General features: G+C 42.3%; 3 protein-coding genes across 9 annotated transcripts; 2 read left to right on the top strand and 1 right to left on the bottom strand.

Annotated features, from left to right (window-relative positions):
* Positions 1 to 862: 862 nt before the first annotated feature.
* Positions 863 to 6,247, bottom strand: LOC118393256 (coiled-coil domain-containing protein 117-like). Of its 6 annotated transcripts, none has more exons than XM_035785756.2 (6): positions 5,495 to 6,247; positions 3,431 to 3,579; positions 3,251 to 3,301; positions 2,861 to 3,136; positions 2,524 to 2,664; positions 863 to 1,492 (listed from the first exon to the last, which is right to left on the bottom strand). In XM_035785756.2, the coding sequence occupies exons 1-6, from the start codon at positions 5,507 to 5,509 to the stop codon at positions 1,252 to 1,254; spliced, it is 873 nt and encodes a 290-aa protein (XP_035641649.1). In that variant the 5' UTR covers positions 5,510 to 6,247; the 3' UTR covers positions 863 to 1,251. The 6 variants fall into 6 exon arrangements, with proteins under 6 accessions (XP_035641649.1, XP_035641654.1, XP_035641650.1 ...); XM_035785761.1 differs by lacking the exon at positions 5,495 to 6,247 and adding an exon at positions 4,383 to 4,516; XM_035785757.2 differs by lacking the exon at positions 5,495 to 6,247 and adding an exon at positions 4,355 to 4,503.
* On the top strand, positions 4,499 to 18,325 carry tcn2 (transcobalamin II). 2 transcript variants are annotated; one of them, XM_035785755.2, is made up of 10 exons: positions 4,499 to 4,648; positions 4,895 to 4,962; positions 14,270 to 14,462; positions 14,714 to 14,883; positions 15,016 to 15,168; positions 15,324 to 15,493; positions 16,897 to 17,071; positions 17,179 to 17,359; positions 17,575 to 17,693; positions 17,882 to 18,325. In XM_035785755.2, the coding sequence occupies exons 2-10, from the start codon at positions 4,905 to 4,907 to the stop codon at positions 17,941 to 17,943; spliced, it is 1,281 nt and encodes a 426-aa protein (XP_035641648.1). In that variant the 5' UTR covers positions 4,499 to 4,648; positions 4,895 to 4,904; the 3' UTR covers positions 17,944 to 18,325. The 2 variants fall into 2 exon arrangements, with proteins under 2 accessions (XP_035641648.1, XP_052317514.1); XM_052461554.1 differs by having other exon boundaries at positions 16,897 to 17,075; positions 17,183 to 17,359.
* Positions 18,326 to 23,016: 4,691 nt separating this feature from the next.
* On the top strand, positions 23,017 to 25,742 carry LOC118394234 (nodal homolog 2-A-like). Its single transcript, XM_035787454.2, has 3 exons — positions 23,017 to 23,549; positions 24,152 to 24,975; positions 25,074 to 25,742. The coding sequence occupies exons 1-3, from the start codon at positions 23,297 to 23,299 to the stop codon at positions 25,224 to 25,226; spliced, it is 1,230 nt and encodes a 409-aa protein (XP_035643347.1). The 5' UTR covers positions 23,017 to 23,296; the 3' UTR covers positions 25,227 to 25,742.
* Positions 25,743 to 26,082: the final 340 nt, after the last annotated feature.

The raw sequence follows: 26,082 nt of genomic DNA, 5'->3' as shown, positions 1-26,082 counted from the left end.
GTTACAGAGCCACTGGGATGCTAAACACCCTTTTGGCCACTCTTGCCAGGCTGGACAGAGATGTATTTTTTAATTTTTTATATATAGGTAGGCCTAAAGGTTCAGGCAAAATAACCCAGTCAAAACAGAAGGCTCCTTGAAAGCGGGAATATGCCAGGCCTATTGGACCAAAATCAACGATGGCCTATTGTATAGATCATTTATTTTACAAAACATTTAAGAGATCAGATTCTTTGTTTATAAATACTTTTCTACAATGACACACTTTGCCAGCTACCCACCTCGTTCCTTTCTGTTAGCATGTGCATATAGTAAGTACACCATCATGCTTTTGGGATACGTATCTTTTCAGATTCCACAATGATTCTTTAGTTGAGGACACTACATCACTGCACTCCCTTTCCTGCTCCTCATCTTTGTAAGTCACCTTGATTTTGCACCTGTGTGTTTTATCAGTTTCTTTATGAAATTATTTAGTGAACTCCATGACAGTAGCTAAAGGAAGGGTATATAGCAGCACACAAGTAGCATACAAATGCATGCTGGGCCAGGTATGTCCTGAGCTCGTGAAGTGAGCGCTATTGGAGTGAGAAGGCTGACGCTCCAGCCTTTGGGAATCTAGCTCCATGCTCCAGTCAAATGGGCACGGTCAGCTCCTCAGTCCACTCAAGCTCCGCTCACATACTCTGACCTGGAGACTTCCAGAAAAAAAGATAACGACATGCTAACTTCCATCATCTCCAAACTGCACGCAGACATAAAAATTGTATCCATGAGTTCTTCCCACTCTGGGTAAGAAGAAGAAAATGACAACAAACCCAACATTCATTTACATTGTGATGCAGTCACGACCACAAGTCTATTTTTGATGAGACTGAGTTTATTTACACTTTGTAGTCAATTCTGACAGTAGAATACATGTTTCTGACTCATATTGATGACACATAGGGCTGTTTTCTAAATTAGAAGTTGTTTTTTTTAGAGGCAGTTGCTATTTACATCCAGTATTATCTGACTGTAACACAAAGAAAGTGGGTACTTGCCCTCTTTTGGCCAAGTAGTATACATGTGCCATGCTGCCCCAACAGCCTGGTCTTGATCCAAAGCAGACGTTCATATCACTGTGAAGTTTTGGATCTGTCTATGTAGTTTTTTCTGTCTCTCCATGGCTTCTCTGAGGGTCCAACCAAGTGAACCAAAGCTGAGACCTGTAGCTACTCTGGGCATTCCTGATGCTGGGTCTCAAAAGCCCTACAGCTCCATGTCCTCCTCTCCAGAGCTGTGGGCCCCGGCCCCTGGGCTGCAGTACAGAGGGGAGTACGTCTCCCCTGAGGGGTTTGTGGGGGTGAGGGGAATCTGAGTGGTAGGGGCACTGGGGGTCGGCGGCTGCCTGCTGGTAGTCTGCTGCTTCCTCTGCAGGGAGTCTTTCAGCTTTCGAGCCAGCGCATCCTCTGGGAGGCGCCATACTACCAGCTCCATACAGGAGTGGCTCCTACGGGAACAGGAGAGAAACAGGTGAGACAACGGGACTGAAAAAGAGAAACAAATAGTGGACACCTCCCTAAATTCTAACGTTTATTCACTACTGGCTACCATGACAGACGGGTTAAGGTTCTACGCTAACTTTTCCCACTGTTGGACTGATGCTATCAACTTTTCAGTTGGTGGTAACAGCACATGATTTGTTCACACCAATTTAAAAAAAGTATTATGTGCCTGCATTCCATACAGAACCAGGCTAATAATGACTAGCCATCTTTTAAATGACCATACCCTTGAGTGCTTACATTTATTTGGATAGATTTAGTGTAACAGCAATGAAAAGAGATTATTGTAACAATGTGATCAGTATATTTACTGCAGATTTTAAAGTGCCACGTGTTCTTTTCTGCGAAATCCTCGAGAGCAGAATTTGAAAAAACAATACTTGACACCAAAATGATACCATAGCAACAAAAAAAGAAAGTGGGGAGAAGGACTGTGATTTCATTTTTTTAAATAGAAAAACAACAAAACGGGATGTTTTGTTAAATTCAGGTTCACACCAGCCAGACAGTTGTGTTTGCTAGTGGTCTTTCTGTAGCAACCTTGTGATGGAGTTTTCAAAGCAAAAGGCCACTGGATTGATGCAAATAATTATGATTTGTCAGTGCCAACTGAAAGCTACTGGCATGGATGAGAAAAATACTGTCCCAGGTCAAGAACAGACAGGAAAACGAATGATACGTGCATAATTTCAATAGCTGGTGATTTTATCTTTAATTCACAGGCTGAGCAAATAGCCTATACAGGGTTCATACAGACAATGGCAAGTCAAATTAAAAGGACTTGAGGACTTTTTCAAACACTTAATTGTTATTTTCAAGGGTCTAAATTGCATATTTAACTGTTGTAATAGCCTATAGAAAATAATAACCCCCTTCCTTAAGGTGGGTATGTATTACCATCAAACCTTGCAGGTAGGTAGGTACTTAAGTTAAATGTTCCTCTGAGGTGCGGGATGAGAAGGAGAGGAGTACTTACACAGACTGGGCCACAGTGTGGGGGAGAATGTCACTGATGCCACGCTGAAGCCCCTCCCTCAGACTGTCAGACATCACCAGCACTGGCCGCCTGGGTGCTGGCTCCACATCCAGGTCATCATCATCATCCTCCAGACTGATCCTGACAGAAAAATATTAACTTCACTGTATGACAGTGTGTATGCAGAGTGTGTAGTGCATGGTGAAGACAAAACAAATGGTGGTAATGCTAATACAAGTTAGTCAGTACCAATGCACATTGCAATTATGATGAGTTATGGACAGTAACAGAAACTGGAATCTCCCACATTGCCCTCATAAGGTCTCTCATAGCTAACCTTTCCTCAATCTCCTGCAGTCTTCTATGAGCAGACTCCACCTCGATGCAGGAGCCTTCTGCTTCTGGACAGACCAGACGGGGGGGAGACCCGGATATGGGCAGCCCCAGGTTCTGAGTCCCCAGGCAGTGCTGGGGAGGTGCTTGGCTGGCTGATTCAGGTAGAGGGGGGCCATTGTTGCCTGGTGGCCAGATCTGACACACATTATGGCTGAGGTCATCCAAAGGATCGCATCCTGCATCTCCCATCAGCCTCCTCTTTTTGGCACTGCATCCTCTGGAGAACAAACACATATTGATTTGGAGTAAATAATTTGTCCTTTGAAACTAACATGTGCTGCAGAATAAACACTGCTGTTCATTTTATAGATTTTTCCTATTCTTAACTCACTCATCATCTGTTCTCCTCCTGTGCTTTCTCAGGCATCTTCTCTCCCAACTCCTGAAGAAATAACAATAAATGTAATGACAACATGCTAGCAAGTCTGAGTCTTGCAAATCTCCTGCAAAAGCACATGGTTGTTACATCTGTGTGTATTGTGCAGCGCTCCCATCAGTAGACTCTACTCACGTGCTTGGGGGCGACACTCCCGGCAGGTGTTGACGGGTATTTGCAGGACCAATATTGATCCCCATTTCAGGGACATTGATTAAGCCAGGGAATAGGTACATGGCAGGCAGAAAGCCCAGCTCACTGCTCATGGGGCAGGGATGATGCTCCTGGTTTATTTGAGGTGGAAGGGTTGAACAAAAGCCTCAATGGTAGATGAGCAGACATAAACAAGGACGATACATTGAGTTCTAGAAGGCCAACTTAGAAAACAGAAATATATTATTATAGAAATTAACAATTTTAGGCACGTGTGTAGCTGTCAGTAATGAACAGTTGGATATAGCTAAGTAAGATGTTTTGGTACAGCAGGCATAGCTGTTATTTTGGTCACCAATCCATCATAACAAATATTACAGTTAGTTACTGTACTGTAGCTAATGTCGACTCAGGTAGCTACTAACGCAGAATCTTGTAAATTGTCACTCTTCTAGTCTAGCGTTATGGTAAAGTTATAAAGTTATCAGGTCCTGACATTTAACTAGTTTACATAACGTAGACAGCCACAGGGTTAGTTCTGTATAATATTTGGTAGCTAGTTAGCAAGCTTGCTAAAATTACTACCAACGTTAGCAAGCTAGCGGATTCAGCTGACTTGCTGCCTATCAAACTTAAATTGCAAGGAATAAATGCAGTCTTTAACATTACATAAAGGTAGCCCTTAATAATCAGTAAATAATGGCTTGCCTTGCACTTCTACAATATATTTGTCTTGGGCTACGTGTGTATGTATGGCTAGCAAGCTAACTAACTAACTTAGGTAGCTAGCCAGTTAGCAATAAGCGTACCCGCCCCCTGCCTGTTATTGTTGTTGCTTGTGAACCCATGTTGCAGTTTGAACGCTTGAACTTCGAACGTTTGAACGTATTTAGCTAACAAACATACCTGTATAACTTTAACTGCGTTTATCTACCTCTTTATTTTCGCTGACACATTTTCAGCTTTTCTGTGAATAAATTTAATGAATGCAGTGAAGTGAGGTGCTAAGAACCACCAAAACAATGCGCAACTGCTGATGAAGAATCTAATCGAGCAAAAAAAAGTCGTCGACATTCTAGAAAAGATTGAGCATGCGCTTCTGAGACAACAGGTCACTTGACACGATCATGAAAGCGATGTCGACATAAAGTCAAGTTGAAAGCGGTCTCCTCTTGTCTTCACGACAAGGTCGCTCTACAGGTAAGTGACATAGATTTGGATCATTAAGAAGATTAATAATGTGTGACATTTTAGGATTAGTTAATATATTGTCTATCAACAACAATTAGGGTAGGGATGGACAGCCGAGTAAACGCAACTCTGTTCATAGAGAATTATGGACGGGGTTGAGTTTACTCAGCGAAAGTTAGATTGGAAACTTATTTTCACTTTACATGGCTAATGTAAATGAACATCTAACTTTTTTATTTTATTTACCTCTCTAAGGTTGATCAAAATGTATGCCCTGTACATTGTGAGTGGACTGTTGGCACTGGTTGCAAGCGACCCCTGTGGTAACTATAATTTATTCCAGAAACACTATTACAACACCTGATTGGTGAACATTTGCTTTTCCTTCACTAGCGGACTAAACTACTCCATGGTGAAGGAAGTTTCTGATGAACTTCACCAGTGGAGCCGATGCAGGCTTTGCGGTAGCTCAGATTACATCGATTTGCTCAAGAAATAACGTATGAAACGCCCATCTATGTTTATCCTCTGTAGTTGCATGCCTTTTGTTTGTTGAAACCCATACTTTTTCATAAAACGTTAATCAAATACAAACACCGATTGTTGCTCTAATGGTGTTTTCACACTTGGTCCCTTTCAGACATTTGTTGTGTGTGCAGTGCAAACACTCAAAAGGAACTGACACCTCAAAAGAGCCACTTAATTAAGCGAACCGAACTGAGACCATCTCGAAAGGTGGGCTGAGTTCGGTTCGCTTGAATTCCTCGGTCCTGTTCCGTTTTTAGGACAATGTGAACGCAACTCTCCGCAGGTTCGTTTGTCATTTCACGCACCACACACTAGCCTACTGCTTACCGCTTCTCTTGCCATAAATCCTCACGTTGGTGCCACAAGAAAGAATATCCTGCAGGTTCAAGGGAAGAAATATGTGCTGTTTTTTGGATATTGATCAGCGATAGTCAAGGACTCCCAGAAATGCCTAATTGTGGAGTTTAGTTCAATTTTTTTTGTTTGCAATATGTGATCTATAGACAGCTTCATAAACTGTTTATTGATTATGGGGTTTGAATAGTGTGTGAAGATATTTGGACAGAATCACAACATTGGGTACAAAATATGTTCTAAGCTTTAAAGGGGCAGTAGCATACCTTGGGTGTACAATTTTCAATTACAGCATTATTTATTCTGCAGTTATTGTATTGCTATTTATTATGTGTGTGTCTTCTGATTACAATTATTTTATCTCCATATTTTATTTGAATGCAATCTATTAGCTTCCAAGATGTAAGTAGGTGTATCTAGATGTCCATAACACATTCTGATTGAATAGCTTGTCCTGCACTTTGTGCATTGGGTGAATGTTGGAAACCGATATTGGTGAACTGGCAAGAGTTGAGTCCTCATTCAAAGGCAAGGGCAGCGTGAATACAAAATGTTTATTTTTTGGCATATGGCAGTTAAATCTCAACAAGAAAACAGTCGGTGGTGGTATTTCAGTAACATTTATTTGAAGACAAAATTGTATTTCAGCAAACAAAGGCACGCAATTACAGAGGACAAACCGGTAGGTAGGTGTTTGTTTTTTAAAGTGCATCAAACACCCAAGTATTGAATATTTTAATATCATACAATTGACCGGAATTGCAGGCTAAGAATGGACAGAGCATGGCCCATGTGTTAGTGTTATATTTCTCCAATGCCAAATCAGTGTGTGTTTGCAATAAAACTGTCCCTGTTCGCAAATAATTAAATCTGAGACGTAATTAGGAATCTGAGCATGGTTCTTTCAAAAGTTGCGTCTACCTTTCCACCCTAGAAAGAGTAGGCCTGCCGACGCAGAAAAATGCAAGCTTTAACTGCTGGCTATTCTTCTTTTGTGGCTTAACCCAACCAATCGGAGTCATGTCTTTCCCGGGTATTTTACAGCTTGTTTTTAGTATAAAGCATTGCAGACCAAAGCGTTGTTATAGATCACGTTATATAATTGGAATCGTTTTCTTATTCAACATCTTAAGCTAACAAGGGGTAGGCAGGTGCTTTAAAAATAATAATAATAATAAAGAGGATGGCATACCCTCTCATGCCCCCTCAATTCGAGTCTTTGTTTTAATTTAAAAGCCCTTCACTGACACGGAGGTAGGCTATTTAAAGAGTGCGTGGTGGGTGGAGGAATTGACCCACAAATCTATGGATATAGCTGCCTAATTTACATCTGTCAAACAGGTAGGCCTACCTCTTATTTCTTAAATGGGAATAAATAAGCTCCAACACAAAGCCCTCTTGTTGTTAGTAAAGCTTAATTAAAATGAAGACAGTTTAAATGAACTATGCCTACTTTCATGAGCAATCCATTTCTGAATGTGCTGCTTGAAGCTTCAGGACCACAGTTTAAGTTACTCGACTCATTAACTCTGATAAATATATTATGGGCAAGAAACATATGGACTTTAATAAAAATCAATAATATACTGAACAAAAATATGAATGTAAAGTGTTGGTCTCATGTTTCACAAAAGATCCCAGACATTTTCCATGTGCACAGAAAGAAGCTTATGCTTATTTCTCTCATGTTGTGCACAAATGTGTTTACATCCCTGTTAGTGAGCATTTCTCCTTTGCCAAGATAATCCATCCATCTGACAGGTGTGGAATATAAATAAACTGATTAAACAGCATGATCGTTACGCAGGTGCACCTTGTGCCGGTACAATAAAAGGTCACTCTAAAATGTGCAGTTTTGTCACACAACACAATGTCACAGATGTCTGAAGTTGAGGGAGTGTGCAATTGGCTTGCTGACTGCAGGAATGTACACCAGAGCTGTTGCCAGAGAATTTAATGGTAATTTATCTACAATAAGCCATCTCCAACGTCAATTTAGATAATTTGGCAGTATGTCCAACCGGCCCCACAACTGCAGACCACGCCAGCCCAGGACCTCCACATCCAGCTTCTTCACCTGCGGGGTTGTCTGAGACCAGCCACCCGGACAGCTGATGAAACCGAGGAGTATTTGTTTGTAATCAAGCCCTTTTGTGCGGGAAAATGTATGATTGGCTGGGCCTGACTCCCCAGTTGGTGGGCCTGACTCCCTAGTGGGTGGGCATAAGCCCTCCCAGGCCCACCCATGGCTGGGCGCCTGCCCAGTCATGTGAAATCCATAGATTAGGCCCTATTAAATTTATTTCAATTAACTGATTTCCTTACATGAACTGTAACTCAGTAAAATTGTTCATTGTTGCTTGTGGCACTTTTTATTTTTGTTCAGTATAGTAGTAGCAAGCTATCAATGTTGACCTCCGGTGCTCCTTCTCATCTTTGCACTTTCCTTCTCAAACTAAACAGACCATAAGCTAGGGCTGGTCAGCGCAAAGGTGCAATTTTTGGACTAGGCCTAATAAAAAAAGATTTACGGAAGAAACCTTTGACTCTCCTCCTGAATTGCCACTGTATCCCGACACAGCACGGCCATTGATTAAGCAGCACTGAATGTTTTTGATCAGCAAAAGCAGAGCAGGGCAGGGCTCTGTGTAATTCAGCCTAGTTTCATTTACACCATACCAGCAGCTCTCTTAGAAATATAACTTTGCTCTGTGCTTCTGAGTATGCACTTCGTAGGCTATGCTTTAAATAATTTGATTTAAAGCACACTAAATAGCCTCTAGGCGCAGTTAATATTGCACCCAGAGGAGAATCAGAGATTGAGGGGCGGCATCGGCCACACTATTTATTTATATACACGCACTACTGGTTAAACGTTTTAGAACACCTACACACGTGTGTTTCTTTATTTGTACTATTTTCTACATTGTAGAATAATAGTGAAGACAAACTATGAAATAACACATGGAATCATGTAGTAACCAAAAGTGTTAAAACAAATAAAAATATATGAGTTTCTTCAAATAGCCACCCTTTGACTTGATGACAGCTTTGCACACTGCATTCTCTCAACCAGCTTCACCTGGAATGCTTTTCCAACAGTCTTGAAGGAGTTCCCACAAGTGTTGAGCACTTGTTGGCTGCTTTTCCTTCACTCTGCAGTCCAATTCATCTCAATTTGGTTAAGGTCAGTGGATTGTAGAGGCCAGGTCATCTGATGCAGCACTCCATGACTCTCCTTGGTTATACAGCCTGGAGGTGTGTTGGATAATTGTCCTGTGAAAAACAAGTGATAGTCCCACTAAGCCCAAACCAGATGGTGTGCTTTGTTCTAAATAAATCACAGACAGTGTCACCAGCAAAGCACCCCCACAGCATAACACCACCTTCATGCTTTACGGTGGGAAATACACATGTGGAGATCATCCGCTCACCCACACCGAGTCTCACAAAGACACTGCGGTTGGAACCAAAAATCTCAAATTTGGACTCCAGACCAAAGGACAAATTTCACTGGTCTAATGTCCATTGCTAATGTTTCTTGGCCTAAGCAAGCCTCCTATTGGTGTCCTTTTAGTAGTGATTTCTGTGCAGCAATTTGACCATGAAGGCCTGATTCACACAGTCTCCTCTGAACAGTTGATGTTGAGATGTGTCTATTACTTGAACTCTGAAGCATTTATTTGGGATGCAATTTCTGAGGCGGGTAACTCTAATGAAGTTAGCCTCTGCAGCAAACTCTGAGTCTTCCATTGCTGTGGCGATCCTCATGAGAGCCAGTTTCATAGCGCTTGATGGTTTTTGCCACTGCACTTGAAGAAACCTTCAAAGTTCTTGAAATGTTCCGTATTGCTTATTTGCTTATTTAAGCTGTTCTTGCCATAATATGGACTTGGTCTTTTACCAAATAGGGCTATCTTCTGTATACCCCGGTACCTTGTCACAACACAACTGATTGGCTCAAACTCATTAAGAAGGATAGAAATGGGCTGATGGTGAAGTAGACATACTCAGTATTCATATCACAAAAGATAGAAATAAGCTTTCCACAATGAATTTCAATAGAAAACTTAGACAAGATGTTTTTTGGCCTGGTGGTAGATCTGTCAACATGACCTTGAGCAGGGTATTGACCCTGGATGCTTCTGTGTGTCGCTCTGAATGTGGATGACCAATCTACCACCAGGCCAAAAAAACGTGAAACTGAAACCTCCAAGATCCCCCCCCCCCCACAGTTCCCCAATAGCTGTCCCTCAACCATTCGAGACACCTCCTTCTACCTTGCTGAGCGGCCTTTCAGGTTATGTCGATATAGGACTCGTTTTACTGTGGATATAGATACTTTTGTACCTGTTTCTGTTTCTTCACAAGGTCCTTTGCTGTCGTTCTGGGATTAATTAGCACTTTTCACACCAAAGTACGTTAATCTCTAGGAGACCGAACACGTCTCCTTCCTGAGCGGTATGATGGCTTTGTGGTCCCGTGGTGTTTATACTATTGTTTGTACAGGTGAATGTGGTACCTTCAGGCGTTTGGAAATTGCTCCCAAGGATGAACCAGACCTGTGGAGGTTTTTTTTTTTTTTTTTTGTCTGAGGTCTTGGCTGATTTGTTTTGATGTTCCCATGATGTCAAGCAAAGAGGCACTGAGTTTGAAGGTAGGCCTTGAAATACATCCACAGATAGACCTCCAATTGACTCAAATTATGTCAATTAGCCTATCAGAAGCTTCTAAAGCCATGACATCATTTTCTGGAATTTTCCAAGCTGTTTAAAAGGCACAGTCAACTTTAGTGTATGTAAACTTCTGACCCATTGGAATTGGGTCAGAAGAATGACTTGTGTCATGCACAAAGTAGATGTCCTAACCAACTTGTCAAAACTATAGTTTGTTAACAAGACATTTGGAGTTTTAATGACTCCAACCTAAGTGTATGCAAACTTCTGACTTCAACTGTACATATAAATATGGATGCGCGATGGCTGTGCGGCATAGGCAAAATGCAATAGATGGTATAAAATTAATCAATTTTACTTGTCACATACACATGGTTAGCAGATGTTAATGCGAGTGTAGCGAAATGCTTGTTTGTACACAATACAGTATACACGAGATGAGTAATGTAGGATATGTAAACATTATTAAAGCGATATTATTTAAAGAGACTAGTGATACCTTTTATTAAATCAATTTATTAAAGTGGCCAGTGATTTGAGTCTGTTGGCAGCAGCCTCTCTGTGTAAGTGATGGCTATTTAACAGTCTGATGGCCTTCAGATAGAAGCTGTTTGTCAGTCTCTCGGGCACAGCTTTGATGCACCTGTACTGACTTCGCCTTCTGGATGATAGCGGGGTGAACAGCCAGCGGCTCGGGTGGTTGTTGTCCTTTGATTATATTTTTGGCCTTCCTGTGATATCGGGTGCTGTAGGTGTCCTGGAGGGCAGGTAGTTTGCCCCTGGTGATGTGTTGTGCAGACCCCTCTGGAGATCCTTGTGATTGAGGGCGTTGCAGTTCCCTTACCAGGCGGTGATAAAGCAAAATTGGCGCTATTGCACCTTCTGTGTGGGTGCTGTGTGGGTGGACCATTTGTTTTTCTGTGACGTGTATGCTGAGGAACTTAACTTTCCACCTTCTCCACTACTGTCCTGTGGATGAGGGGGTGCTCCCTCTGCTCATCTCCTTTGTTTTGTTGACATTGAGTGAGAGGTTATTTTACTGGCACCACATTCCGAGGGCCCTCACCTCCTCCCTGTAGGCTGTTTCGTCGTTGTTGGTAATCAAGTATACCGCTGTAGTGTCGTCTGCAAACTTGATGATTGAGTTGGAGGCGTGCATGGCCACGCAGTCATGGGTGAACAGGGAGTACAGGAGAGGGCTGAGAATGCACCCTTGTGGGGCCCCGGTATTGAGGATCAGCCGGGTGGAGATGTTGTATCCTACCTTCACCACCTGGGGGCAGCCAGTCAAAGTCTAGGACCCAGTTGCACAGGGTGGGGTCAAGACCCATGGTCTCAAGCTTAATGATGAGTTTGGAGGGTGCCTTGGTGTTGAATGCTGAGCTGTAGTCAATGAACAGCCTTCTTACATAGGTATTCCTCTTGTCCAGATGGGATAGGGCAGTGTGATGGTGATTGCATCGTCTGTGGATGTTACTGTGAATTTTATTGTCTGAGGCTACCCGGAACATATTCCAGTCCACATGATCGAAGCAATCTTGAAGCGTGGAATCCGATTGGTCAGACCAGCGTTGCATATACCGAAGTACGTGCGCTTCCTGTTTTAGTTTCTGCCTATAGGAGGGGAGCAAAAAGATGGAGTCATGGTCAGATTTGCCGAAGGGAGGGTGGGGGAGTGCCTTGTATGCATGGCAGAAGTTAGAGTAGTATTGGTCCAGTGTTTTGCTTGAGCGGGTACAACAGTCAATGTGCTGGCAGAATTTAGGTAGCCTTGTTTTCAAATTAGCTTTGTTAAAATCCCCAGCTACAATAAATGAAGCCTCAGGATATATTGTTTCCAGTTTACATAGAGTCCAGTGAAGTTCTTTCAGGGCCGTCTAGGTATCTGCTTGGGGGGGAATAAACACGGTTGTGACTATAATCGAAGAGAGATAATGCGGTTGGCATTTGATTGTAAGGAATTCTAGGTCCGGTGAACAAAGACTTGAGTTCCTGTATGTTATGATTACACCATGAGTCGTTAATCATGAGGCATATGATTTTCTGGGCTAATGTAAGATATAATACATAGGAAACCACACAGTAATGTTTTTTTTAAGGACTTTCTTCTTACCAGTGAGATATTTGTTTTTGTCAGCGCGACCCATGAAGAATCCCGGTGGCTGTACCGACTCTGACAACATATCTCGAGTGAGCCATGTTTCCGTGAAACAGAATGTTACAATCTCTGTTTTTCTGGAAGGCAACTCGTGCCCTAATTTCGTCCACCTTGTTGTTTAGAGACTGGACATTGGCAAGTAATATGCTCGGAAGCAGTGGATGGTGGGCTCGCCTTCTAAGTCTGACCAGGAGGCCGCTCCGTCTTTAAAAAAATTAATATATTTTACCTTTATTTAACTAGGCAAGTCAGTTAAGAACAAATTCTTATTTACAATGACTGCCTAGGAACAGTGGGTTAACTGCCTGTTCAGGGGCAGAACGACAGATTTGTACCTTGTCAGCTCGGGGATTTGAACATGAAACCTTTCGGTTACTAGTCCAACGCTCTAACCACTAGGCTACCCTGCCGCCCCCTCCTGCGGCGACAACGTCGTTTTGGGTCGGCCTCTGGGATTAGATCCCATGTCCAGGGTGGAGGTCCAAACAGGATCAGTTTCGGGAAAGTCGTATTCCTGGTCGTAATGTTGGTAAGTTGACGTCGCTCTTATATCCAATAGTTCTTCCCAGGTGTGTGTAATAACATTTAAGATTTTCTGGGCTAATGTAAGATATAATACATAAAAAAAAACATTACTGCGTAGTTTCCTAAGGACGTTAGGCGACCATCTCTGTCGGCGCCATCTTGCTAAACGATACTCTTGGACATCATCGGCACAAAAATCCGTAGCTAGCGTCACCCCCCCTGTGTCACTAATATTGAATAAATATGACCCTTCGCTAAGCCCCGCCCCCTTCTTGGTTACTGTTGCAACCTCGGACTAGCCCAATTCCGCATTCAACCACTGGCAAAATCCCCCCAATTATCTCAAACTGTCTTTCTAATACACAATGCAATGAAACCCTGACTACCCCTTGCTAATCAGGAAGCTCTTGGGTATGTTGTGGTAGACTGTCATTACAATTGCTTCACGCTAACCTGGTAAAATTGTTAGTAGTGTAGCTGGCCACTGAACGGCTCTGAATTCACTGTCAGCATGCAGTCAAAGCTATAACCACTTTTGGAGCTAACTAGTGCTCTCAAATCATATCCTGATGTTGACAGCAAATGAGAGTTGTATTCATAACATTTCTAACTTAACTAGTAATTCATACATTGAGAAAACAAGTTGAATTGTTTGATGTGTCTGAATAGATAATGCACAGCCCCTCTTGTTGAACAAATCTGATGAAAATAATCTCACTTGTGTCGTGCCACCTCTGATCTGTTAAAGTTCTGTAATTTGATGCACATAACTGATTTCATGTTGCTAAGGCATTCTTACCAGTACATCAGTCTACCACCATACTATTGTTAGCTCCTGGGAAACCCCACTGGCACTAGGATCAGTGACCAGGGTAGACTGACTATGAGAAGCCTGTACTTTGTCCTAGTATGAGTCAGTTACATCAAGGTGACATTGGGAGCAGTCATGCTTAACGACTCAAATTGGCCACCTTGTGAAATTCATTTGGTTATTAAGTTGCTGATGTCTTTCCTTTTCTTAGTGTATGATTGCTGAAACACAGGAAACACTGATTAGAGAAGTCATGCTTAAGGACACATTGGCTGCCTTGTGAAAATTAATGTGGTTACTACATTGCTGATGTCTTTGCTTTTTCATCTGATTGCTGATCCAGCACAGGAAACACTGGTTGTGCAATGCTTTGACCTAGATTAGAGTCTGAGGATACTATATTTATATCGTCTCAGTTAGCACACAGCTGGGCTTTTGTAATCTTACTGTAGGTTTATTAGTCACATCTCTGAACATATCTTTGGTAACATTGGAAGTTATCCTTGTGCAAGTTATTCATCTTGTACTTTTGTTATAATGTACTACTGTTGTTGCTTCAACTCATATTATGTGTCCAGATCCTGTAGGATCGGAACATAGTGAGCTGCTCCTCTCACTCAATAAGAAGCTGCTGCGTTCTCTGGAGGACCAGGAAACATCCCCTAATCCGAGTGTGCACCTGTCCCTGCGTCTGTCTACTCACCACAACCTTGGCAAGGAGAGTGATCACCTGAATGCACTCAAAACAGATTTACACAATGACATTGAGAGGTAAAAGGTCATATTTATGAAGCCCTTTTATTGCACATTTCTAGATGTCATTGTGTATTTCATGCTTGATAATGACCTAGTTGTACAAATGTCCTTTTATGTAGTCAATGGCTTCAAAACTACCTGCAGTGCATTTGTATCCAGTTTCTGGTTCTGTATTTACAATTGATACGTTTGAGATTATATTGAAGTTTGTTTACTCATCACAACTCTCCTGTATCTCCCCCTTACCCTATATCCTCTGCTCTCAGCTCTCTGGCTAATAGCCAGCCAGTGGTGGGTCTCCTGGCCCTTTACACTCTGGCCCTGAAGGCCTCCTGCTATGATCTCAACACCCTGACCTTCACCGTCAACCAGAGGAGCGAGACCCTGCTGACTCATCTCAAGAGACAGATGGCACTAGAGAAAGAGCACATCACCTGTAAGCCTCCTCATTCCTCCGCCTGACCCTTACCATCTTTCTTAATGCTCTATATACTTTATTTGTTCTCAGTCGCTGTTACTATTGAATTATTTTATCTGATATGTATTTGTTTGTCTTTCTCTCCTGCAGTCAGTCACCGTCCTCTGACAAATTACTACCAGTACTCTCTAGGTGTGCTGGCACTCTGTGTGAGTGGAGTTAGAGTCAACTCTCACGTCAGCAAGAAGCTCATCGGGGCTGTAGACCATGGACATATCAAACATGGAGACTCCGATTGCATCGGTAAGTGTGACCAAGGAAAACCAGGAGCATCTCCAAACTCCGATTCTGCTTTCCTATAGTTAAAATGTATTTCCTCACACTGGCTCCGTCCAACCATATTCTCTAAAGGTGATGTCATGCTAAACCCTTGCTTCATCCCCTCTGTCTTGCTTTAGACACGTTTGCCATGGCTGGAATGGCCCTACAGTGCCTGAAGGAGTCTGACACTCAGGTGCAGGATGCGGCTCTTGACAAGGCCCTGGGTGTCATCAAGCAGAAGCTACTGGACTCCCGGCGGGCTGATGGTCACATGGGCAATGAGTTCAGCACAGGCCTGGCAGTGCAGGTAAGGACAGGTTCACTTCCCCCCCCTCAAGGCCTACAGTGCCTTTGGAAAGTATTCAGACCCCTTGAGTTTTTCCACGTCTTGTTACATTACAGCCTTATTCTAAAATGTATTAAATAATTTTTCCCCCCCTCATGAATCTACATACAATGCCCTATAAAGACAAAGCAAAACCAGGTTAAGACCATTTTTGCTAATTTATAATAACAAAAAAATCACTTTTACATAAGTATTCAGACCCTTTACTTAATACTTTGTTGAAGCACCTTCTAGGGTATGACGCTATAAGCTTAGGGAGTTGTATTTGGGGAGTTTCACTCATTTTCTCTGCAGATCCTTTCAAGCTCTTTCAGGTTGGATGGGGAGTGTTGTTGCACAGCTATTTTCATGTCTCTCCAGAGATGTTCGATCAGGTTAAGTCGAGGCTCTGGCTGGGCCACTCAAGGGACATTCAGAGATTTGCACTGAAGACACTCCTGCGTTGTCTTGGCTGTGGGCTTAGGGTCGTTGTCCTGTTGGAAGGTGAACCTTTGCCCCAGTCTGAGGTCCTGGGAGCTCTGGAGCAGGTTTTCATCAAGGATCTCTCTGTACTTTGCTCTGTTCATCTTTGCTTGACTAGTTTCCCAGTCCCTGCCGCTGAAAAACGTTCCCACAGAATGATGCTGCCACCACCATGCTTCACCGTAGGGATGGTGCCAGGTTTCTTCCAGTTGTGACGATTGGCATTCAGGCCAAAGAGTTCAATCTTGGTTTCATCAGAACAGAGAATCTTGTTTCTCATGGTCTGAGTCTTTAGGTGCCTTTTGGCAATCTCCGAGTGGGCTGTCCTGCCTTTTACTGAGGAGAGGCTTCTGCCTGGCCACTCTACCATAAAGACTTGATTGGTGGAGATATGGTTGTCCTTCTGGAAGGTTCTCCCATCTCCACAGAGGAACACTAGAACTCTGTCAGTGACCATCGGGTTCTTGGTCACCTCCCTGACCAAGGCCCTTTCCCCCCCAATTGCTCAATTTGGTCGGGCGGCCAGCTCTAGGAAGAGTCTTGGTGTTCACAGGTGGACTCCAATGAAGTTGCGGAAACAGGATGCACCTGAGCTCAATTTTGAGTCTCATAGCAAAGGGTCTGAATACTTATGTAAATAAGGTACCTCTTTTAATTTGCTAAAATGTCTAAACTTGTTTTTTTGCTTTGTCATTATGGGGTATTGTGTGTAGATTGCTGAGGATTTTTTATTTAATCCATTTTAGAATAAGACTAACGTAACTCAATTTGGAAAAAGTCAAGGGATCTGAATACTTTTCTAAGGCTCTGTATATTAACCTGTGCAGCGTTTACATACATTTCTGATTGGAGCAATATAAGCATTTCCCATGGGAATAACATGGTGTGTCCCTGTGTCCCAGGCCCTGCTGGCTATGGGCAGCCAGGTGCAGGAGTGTTCTACCTCAATGGAGGCCATGAGGTCAGATGTGAGGAAGGGAACATATCTCAACCCCATGGCCATGTCCCAAACTCTGCCTGCCCTCCAGCAAAAGACCTATCTGCAAGTCAAGGGCAAGCAGTGCCGCAATGAGGATGGCAAGTGCTGCGTTATCATCAAACCCAACAGTGGTCAATCTGTTTTTGAGGTGTGATCCTCCTCACTCTTACTTACTGCCTCTGCTTGGTTGGGGTTTCCTCTACAGACAGCCTGGTCCTGGAGGCCAGGAAGCCAGTGAGGGTGTTACAGAGCAATACCAAAGTAGCCCTGAAGTTGGAGGTGGTCAAATCACATGGGGCTCCTGATGTCTATTCTGTTGATGTGCCAACGGGCACCTCGTTGGTTTATGCCCTTGAACTCCTTCAAAAGAAGAACATTGGCTTCACGTGAGTTAATGGGGCGCTTTTATAGTTATTTTGGTTGATCTGTTAATCAAGTTCCAAATTGATACTTTTTGGAGAGCTAATTTGTCTTATTTACATTGCTACAACTCAGAAAATGTTGTAGAACTTCGCAGTGTAGTGGTGAATAGCTTAGTGTCATGTCACAAGTTTAACATGATGAACTCTCCTCCTTGCTCTGTCCTCTGCCTACACTGCAGGTTTGAGAAGGAGCCCAGCCTGTGGGGACCCTTCCTGAGCGTGGTGAATGGGGAACGGGCTCGACAGACCGACCGTAGATACTGGCGCCTCTCGTCAGACGGCAACACTCTCAGCCAGGGTGAGAACAGAGGGTTATATGGTATAGGAAACACATACACAAATGTACATGCAAAATACACAACTTTCCTATGTCGTTACTAGTTATTGCTCAACAATACAATTAATGTCTTAATTGCATTCATCCAAACATTGATATTTAGTCACAGTAGGAAGGAAATCAAACAATGATTTGGTTTCTCTCATTAGGTATCAAAGACTTCAAGATTGAGACGGCTCAACAGATCACCATCGCAAACACCAGCTACTGAGAATCAAGATGCTTGAAGCACAGTGATTGAGAAGGTGTCATGTCAAGTTATCTGATGTGAAAGCAATCCAGCTCAATAATGTGATTTGTAGTGTCATGTACTAGGATATTTTGGGGTAAAAAAATTGTAGAGATCTTAGCTCAAAGGTTTGCAACAACTTTTATGGACTTGATTCATTTCCCCAGTGAATATGAATAGTTAATTTTAAGCAGAGACTCATGACTTTCTTTACTTTTACCTCTATGGATTAAAAACACATTATGAATGAACATTTATAGAGAATATAATTGACTTTTTTATACTTAACATTTCATACTTTTGTTTGTTTTAATGTATGGTTTAAACATTTTGCATTTGAATAAACAATATAAACCTTTGGCTATATTTGTCTGCTTTATTTCTTCATTTTAGCAGTATAGCATTAAGGGTTGGGGAGGCCATTGTTTCCAAAAAGGAAATGGGCTAAGCCTACTCTCCAGTCATTTGAATTAGTAAATCATTCTGATAAAGTGGAGGTGAGAATGAAATTAAAGTCAAATGACCTCACATCACCCCTGATTTTCACACAGCTTGTAATCCAGGAGTAGGTGTCTGACAGCAGGTGGCAGGAGCAAGCTGTACAAGCGTTTTGACAAGTGGAAATGAGGTGTCTGCCTGAATGAGGTATAATAAGAACTGTCTGCCCAACGGACAGTATGGTCTGCCTGTCCAAAACATCACTAGTTACCACAGACACAACGTAAAAATAGGCTTTATTGTAAAAATGACTCAAAACAAAGATGTGGTTTTAAGGTTAGGCATGAAGTTTAAAATCAGATTTTTAGAAGGGAAGTTAACCAAGGTATCGTTACTCATTGTGTATTTATTTTTTCACGTTATTAACTTTTTTGATCTGCATTGTTTGGAAAGGCCCATAACTAAGCATTTCACTGTTAGTCTACATCTGTTTACAAATCATGTGAAATGTGGCTGTGTATTTGTGGCTGTGGTAACTAGTGACGACCCAAAACATCCTCTGTTGGCAAGACGATGAGGGTCGTCACCACTACAATGTATCTTCTTAAAATCAGATTTGAACCCTAACCTTAACGCTTAACTGAACCACACTGCTAAACCCTATGCTTAACCTTAAAGATGCAATATGCACGCAGAAATGTTTTAATAGCTCACCTAATTTAAAAAAAAAAAAATTATTTTACCTTTATTTAACCAGGCAAGTCAGTTAAGAACATATTCTTATTTTCAATGACGGCCTAGGAACAGTGGGTTAACTGCCTGTTCAGGGGGCAGAACGACAGATTTGTACCTTGTCAGCTCGGGGGTTTGAACTCGCAACCTTCCGGTTAATAGTCCAACGCTCTAACGCACTAGGCTACGCTGCCGCCCCGAAAGAAATGCACACCAATTTAGGCGAGGTGCTGGCTAGCGGAGTAGAACACTTGAAAAATTAGAGGAGAGCCGCACACTCGAGGAGCTCAGATTTAATAATAAATAAACTAATATAATAATAATAATAATAATAAACTAATAACCAACGTTGTGACAGACAAGCTGTCTTCATCGGGGTATAATGACAAACACTGTGGGGTGACTAGTTTATATAGTGTCAAAGGATACACACGTGCCTGTAATCATGGCCGGGTGTGGCCTGATTTCATTGGTTAATTCTCAGATATAAAAATAACATACCAAAAACACGAATGGATAGCTTATGATCATGGATACAATTTGACTACATAGGCCTACAAACATTTACAATATCAAAATCACAAGAATGGCTTCAAATCAAGGTCTACGTTGTCGCTGAAGGGAGCAAGAGTCTTTAAATTAAAGATCCAGGCAGCCTCTCTTTTTAACAATAAATTGTCGAGGTCACCTCCTCTCCTAGGGAGGGTGACATGTTCGATTGCCGATATAACGTATAGACGAAATCTAGTGGTTTGCTTCCAAAAAGTGGGCCGCAACTGGGTTAGTCGAGTTTTTGCACCTAATGGTGCTACGATGCTCCGAGATTCGTACTTTTAATGTTGTGCTTTGTTTTACCCACATAGTTTTACCACAAGGACAAGTTTTATAAGATAAATAACTGCCTTAGTGGAGCACGAGATAACACCTTTGATTGAGATCTGTTTCCCTGTTTGGAGGTGTTTAAAGGATCTACATGTATAAGTGTCATTGCATTGAGCACAGCCATTACACTTGTAGTTTCCATCCAGTAGGGGCGCAAATTGGGATGGTAAAAATCAGAGTTTACCAATTGATCTGAGAATTCTGCCCAGCGAGAATACGGTCAAGGGAGGGTCGGAAAACACATTACCGATAATGTCATCGGAGTTTAGAATATGCTAATGTTTAAACGATTCCCTTCATTTGTTTAGAGCACTTTGAATAGCGCGTAGTTAGAACGCAAGAATGCTTGTTTTTGCGAGACTGTCCTTGAAAAAGATCATGTCTCGGTTTGTTTTGAATTTTCTCAATGGCAATATTAATCTGACCATTTTTTTTGTACCCCCTCTTTGAATTTTCTCTGCATCTCAGCCATATTTCTTTTGAAATCTGATTGTTTTTGGAAAATTATTTTGATTCGACAGAATTGGCTGTAGGGCAAACTGTTTTTCAAGGGAAGCGGGTGACAGCCTTTGATCTGAAACCATTCTTGTGATTTTTGATATTGTATATTTTTGTAGGCCTATGTAGCCAAATTGTATCTATGATCGTATGCTAGCCATTCATGTTTTTGGTCTTCAAATTCAATTGATTGGCCATGATTTGGAAAGGCACACCTGCCTATATTAGGTTCCACAGTTGACAGTGCATGTCAGAGAAACCAAGCCATGAGGTCAAAGGAATAGTCCATAGAGCTCCGAGACAGGACTGTGTCAAGGCACAGATCTGGGGAAGGGTGCCAAAAAATGTCTGCAGCATTGTATGTCCCCAAGAACATAGTGGCCTCCATTCTTAAATGGAAGATGTTTGGAACCACCAAGACTCATCCTAGAGCTGGCCGCCCGGCCAAACTGAGAAATCGGGGGAGGGGCTTTGGTGAGGGAGTTGACAAAGAACCTAACGTTCAATCTGACAGAGCTCTAGAGTTCCTGTGTGGAGATGGGAGAATCTTCCAGAAGGACAACTATCTTTTCAGCACTCCACCAATCAGGCCTTTATGGTAGAGTGGCCAGACGGAAGCCACTCCTCAGTAAAAAGCACATGACAGCCCGCTTGGAGTTTGCCAAAAGGCACCTAAAGAGTCTCAGACCACGAGAAACAAGATTCTCTGTTCTGATGAAACCAAGATTGAACTCTTTGGCCTAAATGCCAATCGTCACGTCTGGATTAAAACCTGGCACCATCCCTACCATGAAGCGTGGTGGCAGCATCATGCTGTGGGGATATTATTCAGCCCCTGGGACTGGGAGACTCGTCAGGATCGTGGCAAATATGAACAGAGCAAAGTACAGAGAGATCTGTGATGAAAACCTGCTCCAGAGCGCACAGGACCTCAGACTGGGGCGAAGGTTCACCTTTTGACAGGACAACAACCCTAAGCACACAGCCAAGACAGCGCAGGTGTAGCTTCGGGACAAGTCTCTGAATGTCCTTGAGTGATTCAGCTAGAGCCTGGACTTGAACATCTCTTGAGAGACCTGAAAATGGCTGTGCAGCAACGCTCCCCATCCAACCTGACAGAGCTTGAGAGAATATGCAGAGAAGAATGGGAGAAACTCTCAAGAAGACTCAATACTTTAATCGCTGCCAAAGGCGCTTCAACAAAGTACTGAGTAAAGGGTCTGAATACTTATGAAAATGTGAGATGTTTTTTTGTGTAATAAATTAGTAAACTTTAAAAAAAAAATGTTTTTGCTTTATCATTATGAGGTATTGTGTGTAGATTGAGGTTACAAAATAATATAATACATTTTAGGCTGTATCAATTGTAGGCTGTAATGTAACAAAATGTGGAAAAAGTCAAGGCTCTGAATACTTTCTGAAGGCACTGTAACTATTGCTCAAACACAGACCAAATCTAAGCTTACCTTGTAAGATGTTTGGTGAAAACATTGTGTAAAATAAACTTTTTGACTCTGGGGACTGGTGATCAATAACCGTAGGTCACAGGCAGACATAGGATATCCTCAATCTATGGTACTCTGGCTTTCAGCGTGTATCAATGCATTCCGTGTTTATTCCGTTTATGCTTCACAACGCTAACCGGAAAGTAGGTAGCAGGCATCTTGAAATCAGGTCATCGGCTCGGCCTGCCCTTATAAATTCGTATGCCCATATATGGTAATTAGTCATATCTAAGATTTGACTGCACTGATCCATAGGCAAGATACTCAGCTTTCTGCAGACACCCTGCTTTTGCAGATAGGGGCTACCGTTCTCCTACCAGACTGAATTGAATTAAAAAATAAAAAATAAAAATAGGGTCCCAAAATATGGGGACTTTACATTTAAGAGGTTAATTTCACTTGTAAGCTTCATATACCAATGTTTTTATTTTAACGCAGTTGAAATTGGTTCAGTTTCACAACCGACCAACATCCAAAATATAGCTTTTGAAACGTGGACATCGGTCCCACAATCAATGGATCGGACTCTTTGGAAAGTATCTCCAATAAAAGGGCTTTGGTATTTTTGTATACTATCTAATTGAAGCACTTCAATGGGTTGGATTTCAAATTGATAGGTAGAAACCCGATAATAAATGACTATTACTATAGTCAAGAAAATGTGGTCATGCGAGTTGTTGATGACATTATTCTATTTATTTTTGTTTATAAAAAAATATATATATAAAAAAAGGCGGCCAGGATGATGCAGGAAACGTTAGTGAAGTATTCACAAAAATAGTCATTAATATTTAAAACAAGCAGTGGTATACCTAATTGGTTAATTAAAAAAATAGGTTTGCCTATTAGAGAACCTAATCTGATCTCAAAATGTGCTTGTCTTGTCTGGCCTAATAAAAAATATATGTTTAACTAATATCACTGTTTTTGAAAGTTTGATAAAGGGGTTCTAACAGTTGGGATCTTAATAAATGAGAAGGATTATAGTCCTACCTGTAAATGTCTTGACAGTTTCGAAAGACAATGACCTTGGCGACATGCTGTCTTGTTGTCCTCTGATGTGTACTGTGGATCAGAGGGTTGTTGAGATGTTTGTGATGGCTGGTGTCATCAAAGGGCAGCTGTCCACTATAAATGCCCTGTCTGGATCTCTGTCTGCTCACGGCATCATTTCAAACCAAGAGAAGCTAGAGGAAGTGGGCTAGTTGTTGCCATCTTCCTATTGTCTTTACTTTCAAGGTGACTTATAACGCTATAGTGGATACACCGCTTCAGTCAAAATGGTAGGCTCGGCACCGCTCGTCTTTTGCGCGCTCCTCGTCTGCTTTTTCAGGCTTTGCAGTTTGGAGAAACTGTTGCACCATTCCCGGCATTACAAGAGCTCACTCGAGTCTAGTTTAGGATATCTGAATTCGTACCATCCCCATAGGTACCCTCTATACATGATGCAGCTGTACCGCTCCATCAAGACCGCAGCCGATAACAGCCCCTCTCCACACGATTCTGATTCAGTCCTCAGTCTGATAGCAAAAGGTACGTATAAAGTATTGATTTCAATTAATTGTTTAGGCATATGAAAACTTGAACACTATTGGCAACATTCCCAGAGGATCCTTATTTTGTTAAATTTGTTTGCCATTTTCAATTGGCTTTCCAACATTCTTTTATGCATTTACCGTCTTTAACCTGCTACTTTTTGGACCAATACAGACTGGCGCGTGTATTGTAGTCTTATATGATGATGTCATTTGACCTGTAGTTCAAGCAAGCGTCCGAACCAGTCCACAGATCTCTTCAGGCTTGTCCTCTCCATCACTGCCAGGCCTGGTTGCAGGCTGTCTTATCTGTGTTTATCAGATCCTCCTTTACAACCCAGAAATGTCACAATGCTTATTCGGCTTTAAAGGGTTTTTCTGTTTTATGTGAGTGGGTGTGTGTATTAGCCCTACAGAAGTCTGTACAAATGGCGGTTGAATACACATCCTACTCTGTCCTGTCTTCCCTCTCCCTCCAGCCTTTTGACATTTTGTTGAATGGTTTGGCTAGTTTATGGTGAAGTCTGCGTAAAGTTTGTCTTGTTGATTGCGCACTGACTGCATACAACTGGTTTGCTAACTTTTGTTAGTTTTTTCCAGGATGCCATCAAGTGGGTGAGAAATGGACCATCACTTTCGACATGTCCTCCATCTCTGCGAGTGACGACGTCCAGCTGTCAGAGCTTCGGATCAGACTACCAGCGTTCTTCGCTTCCAAACACGTCACATTGGACATTTATCACTCACGAAAGCAGGACTGCGAGTCTGACACTGAACTGTGCAGCAAGGAGCGCCTTCTCTTGGGCAGCTTTGGTGCATCGCCCAGTGACACCAGGTCTCAATGGAACGTGTTCAATGTGACAGCTCTGCTCAAATATTGGATGCACCAGGGAGACACAGTGACGCAAAGCCAAGAAGCAAGAGTCCTTGTGATAGAGAAAGAACAGGAGAGTGGGGCACCGGACGACGGAGAGGAAATTGACATGGCCGACATCGGGCATCTTACACACAAGAAAATCAAGGTTCACCATCCGACAGACGAACGGGTTATGATGGTTGTCTTCTCCAAGCACAACCTGCCCCGAGATGGCGAGAGCGCACCCACTCTCATCCGTACTGTGGAGCACTCCAAATACGCAATTTTGGACCAAGTCAGCCGTGAAGCTCAAGGGCGACGCCACAAGAGAAACCGAATGGAGAGAGTGTGGATGGCCGGCGGAATTGCAGCTAATGCTACTGGGTCCGCGGCTGAAGCCGTCCAACGCCCACTCTGTCGGAAGATTGACATGTGGGTAGATTTCGACCACATCGGCTGGAACGAGTGGATTGTGTATCCAAAACGCTACAACGCCTTCCGCTGCGAGGGCGAGTGCCCTACTCCGGTGGATGAATCCTTCAGTCCCACCAACCACGCATACATGCAAGTAAGATCTAAACATAAAACAACACTTTTTATATTTGGTTTAAGTTCCTAATATGCATTTATCTTCAGTGCAGCTTGTTTTCTTTTTGTGTTTTTCAGAGCCTGTTGAGACTGTACCATCCGGATCGCGTGGGTTGTCCGTCCTGCGTGCCCACGCGCCTCAGCCCGCTGTCCATGCTGTACTACGGGGACGAAGACGTGGTGTTGCGGCATCACGAGGACATGATCGTGGAAGAGTGTGGCTGTCACTGATACCCCAGCCACATCGGGCCCGCAACCACAAAGACTATTGTGAAAACACTTATTTAAAAGGCTTCAATTGGAATATATTGTGCGCCATGGAATGACTCTTGAAGGTTTGGTGTCCAACCTTAAGTTGTTTGTGGTCGTTATCACAAGGAAGATAGACTTCTTTGCTATGGTCCTTACTGTATCTTATTCTATCATGGCCTATGTCATGATCTCAGCTGGAACCACAGCATTCCATATTAGAAGATTTGTCCTTGGTTTGAACCAGCATGAAAACATGTACTGTTATTTATTTGAATATTTATTACCCATGTTGGGTGTTACTTTTAGGCTATACGTTTTATATTGTGTTTGTCAGTGTTTTGTAATTTTCAAGAAGTGAAAGAAATATGCTGCCAAAATAGTGCCTTCATTGTTATGATTATTGTATTTTCACTCATTTATTAATCCTTTATTACAAGATATATTTTTGTACATACAATGAAAAAATAACTATATTAAAGCATTTTATTCCGTTAATCGAAGTGACATTTATTAATTTAATCCTCTAAATAAGTGAGCGAACTCTAGGACATTACAGCATCATCTTCGCCTGACCTTTTGACTTTCTTCTTGATGTAATTGACTCTCAACCAATAGTCTACATGAGGCTATCACAGCCCTGACCAAGTCGAATCTGTTCTGAAGCAGTCTTGATGAACTGAACAAGACAAGTGTGTTTATGGCTTCTCGAACCAGTCACTTGTTAACAGCTTTACCACCCTCACCTAAAATCCACATCTCTTTTATAGTATTACTGCTCAGATTATGGGAAGTCGTCAGTGCCCCTCGCATAAAAAGGCCAAGGTGAGCAATTTCC

This window comes from Oncorhynchus keta, chromosome 14, assembly GCF_023373465.1.
Source record: "Oncorhynchus keta strain PuntledgeMale-10-30-2019 chromosome 14, Oket_V2, whole genome shotgun sequence".
NCBI lineage: Eukaryota > Metazoa > Chordata > Actinopteri > Salmoniformes > Salmonidae > Oncorhynchus > Oncorhynchus keta.
This window is presented reverse-complemented; position numbering and strand designations above follow the sequence as displayed.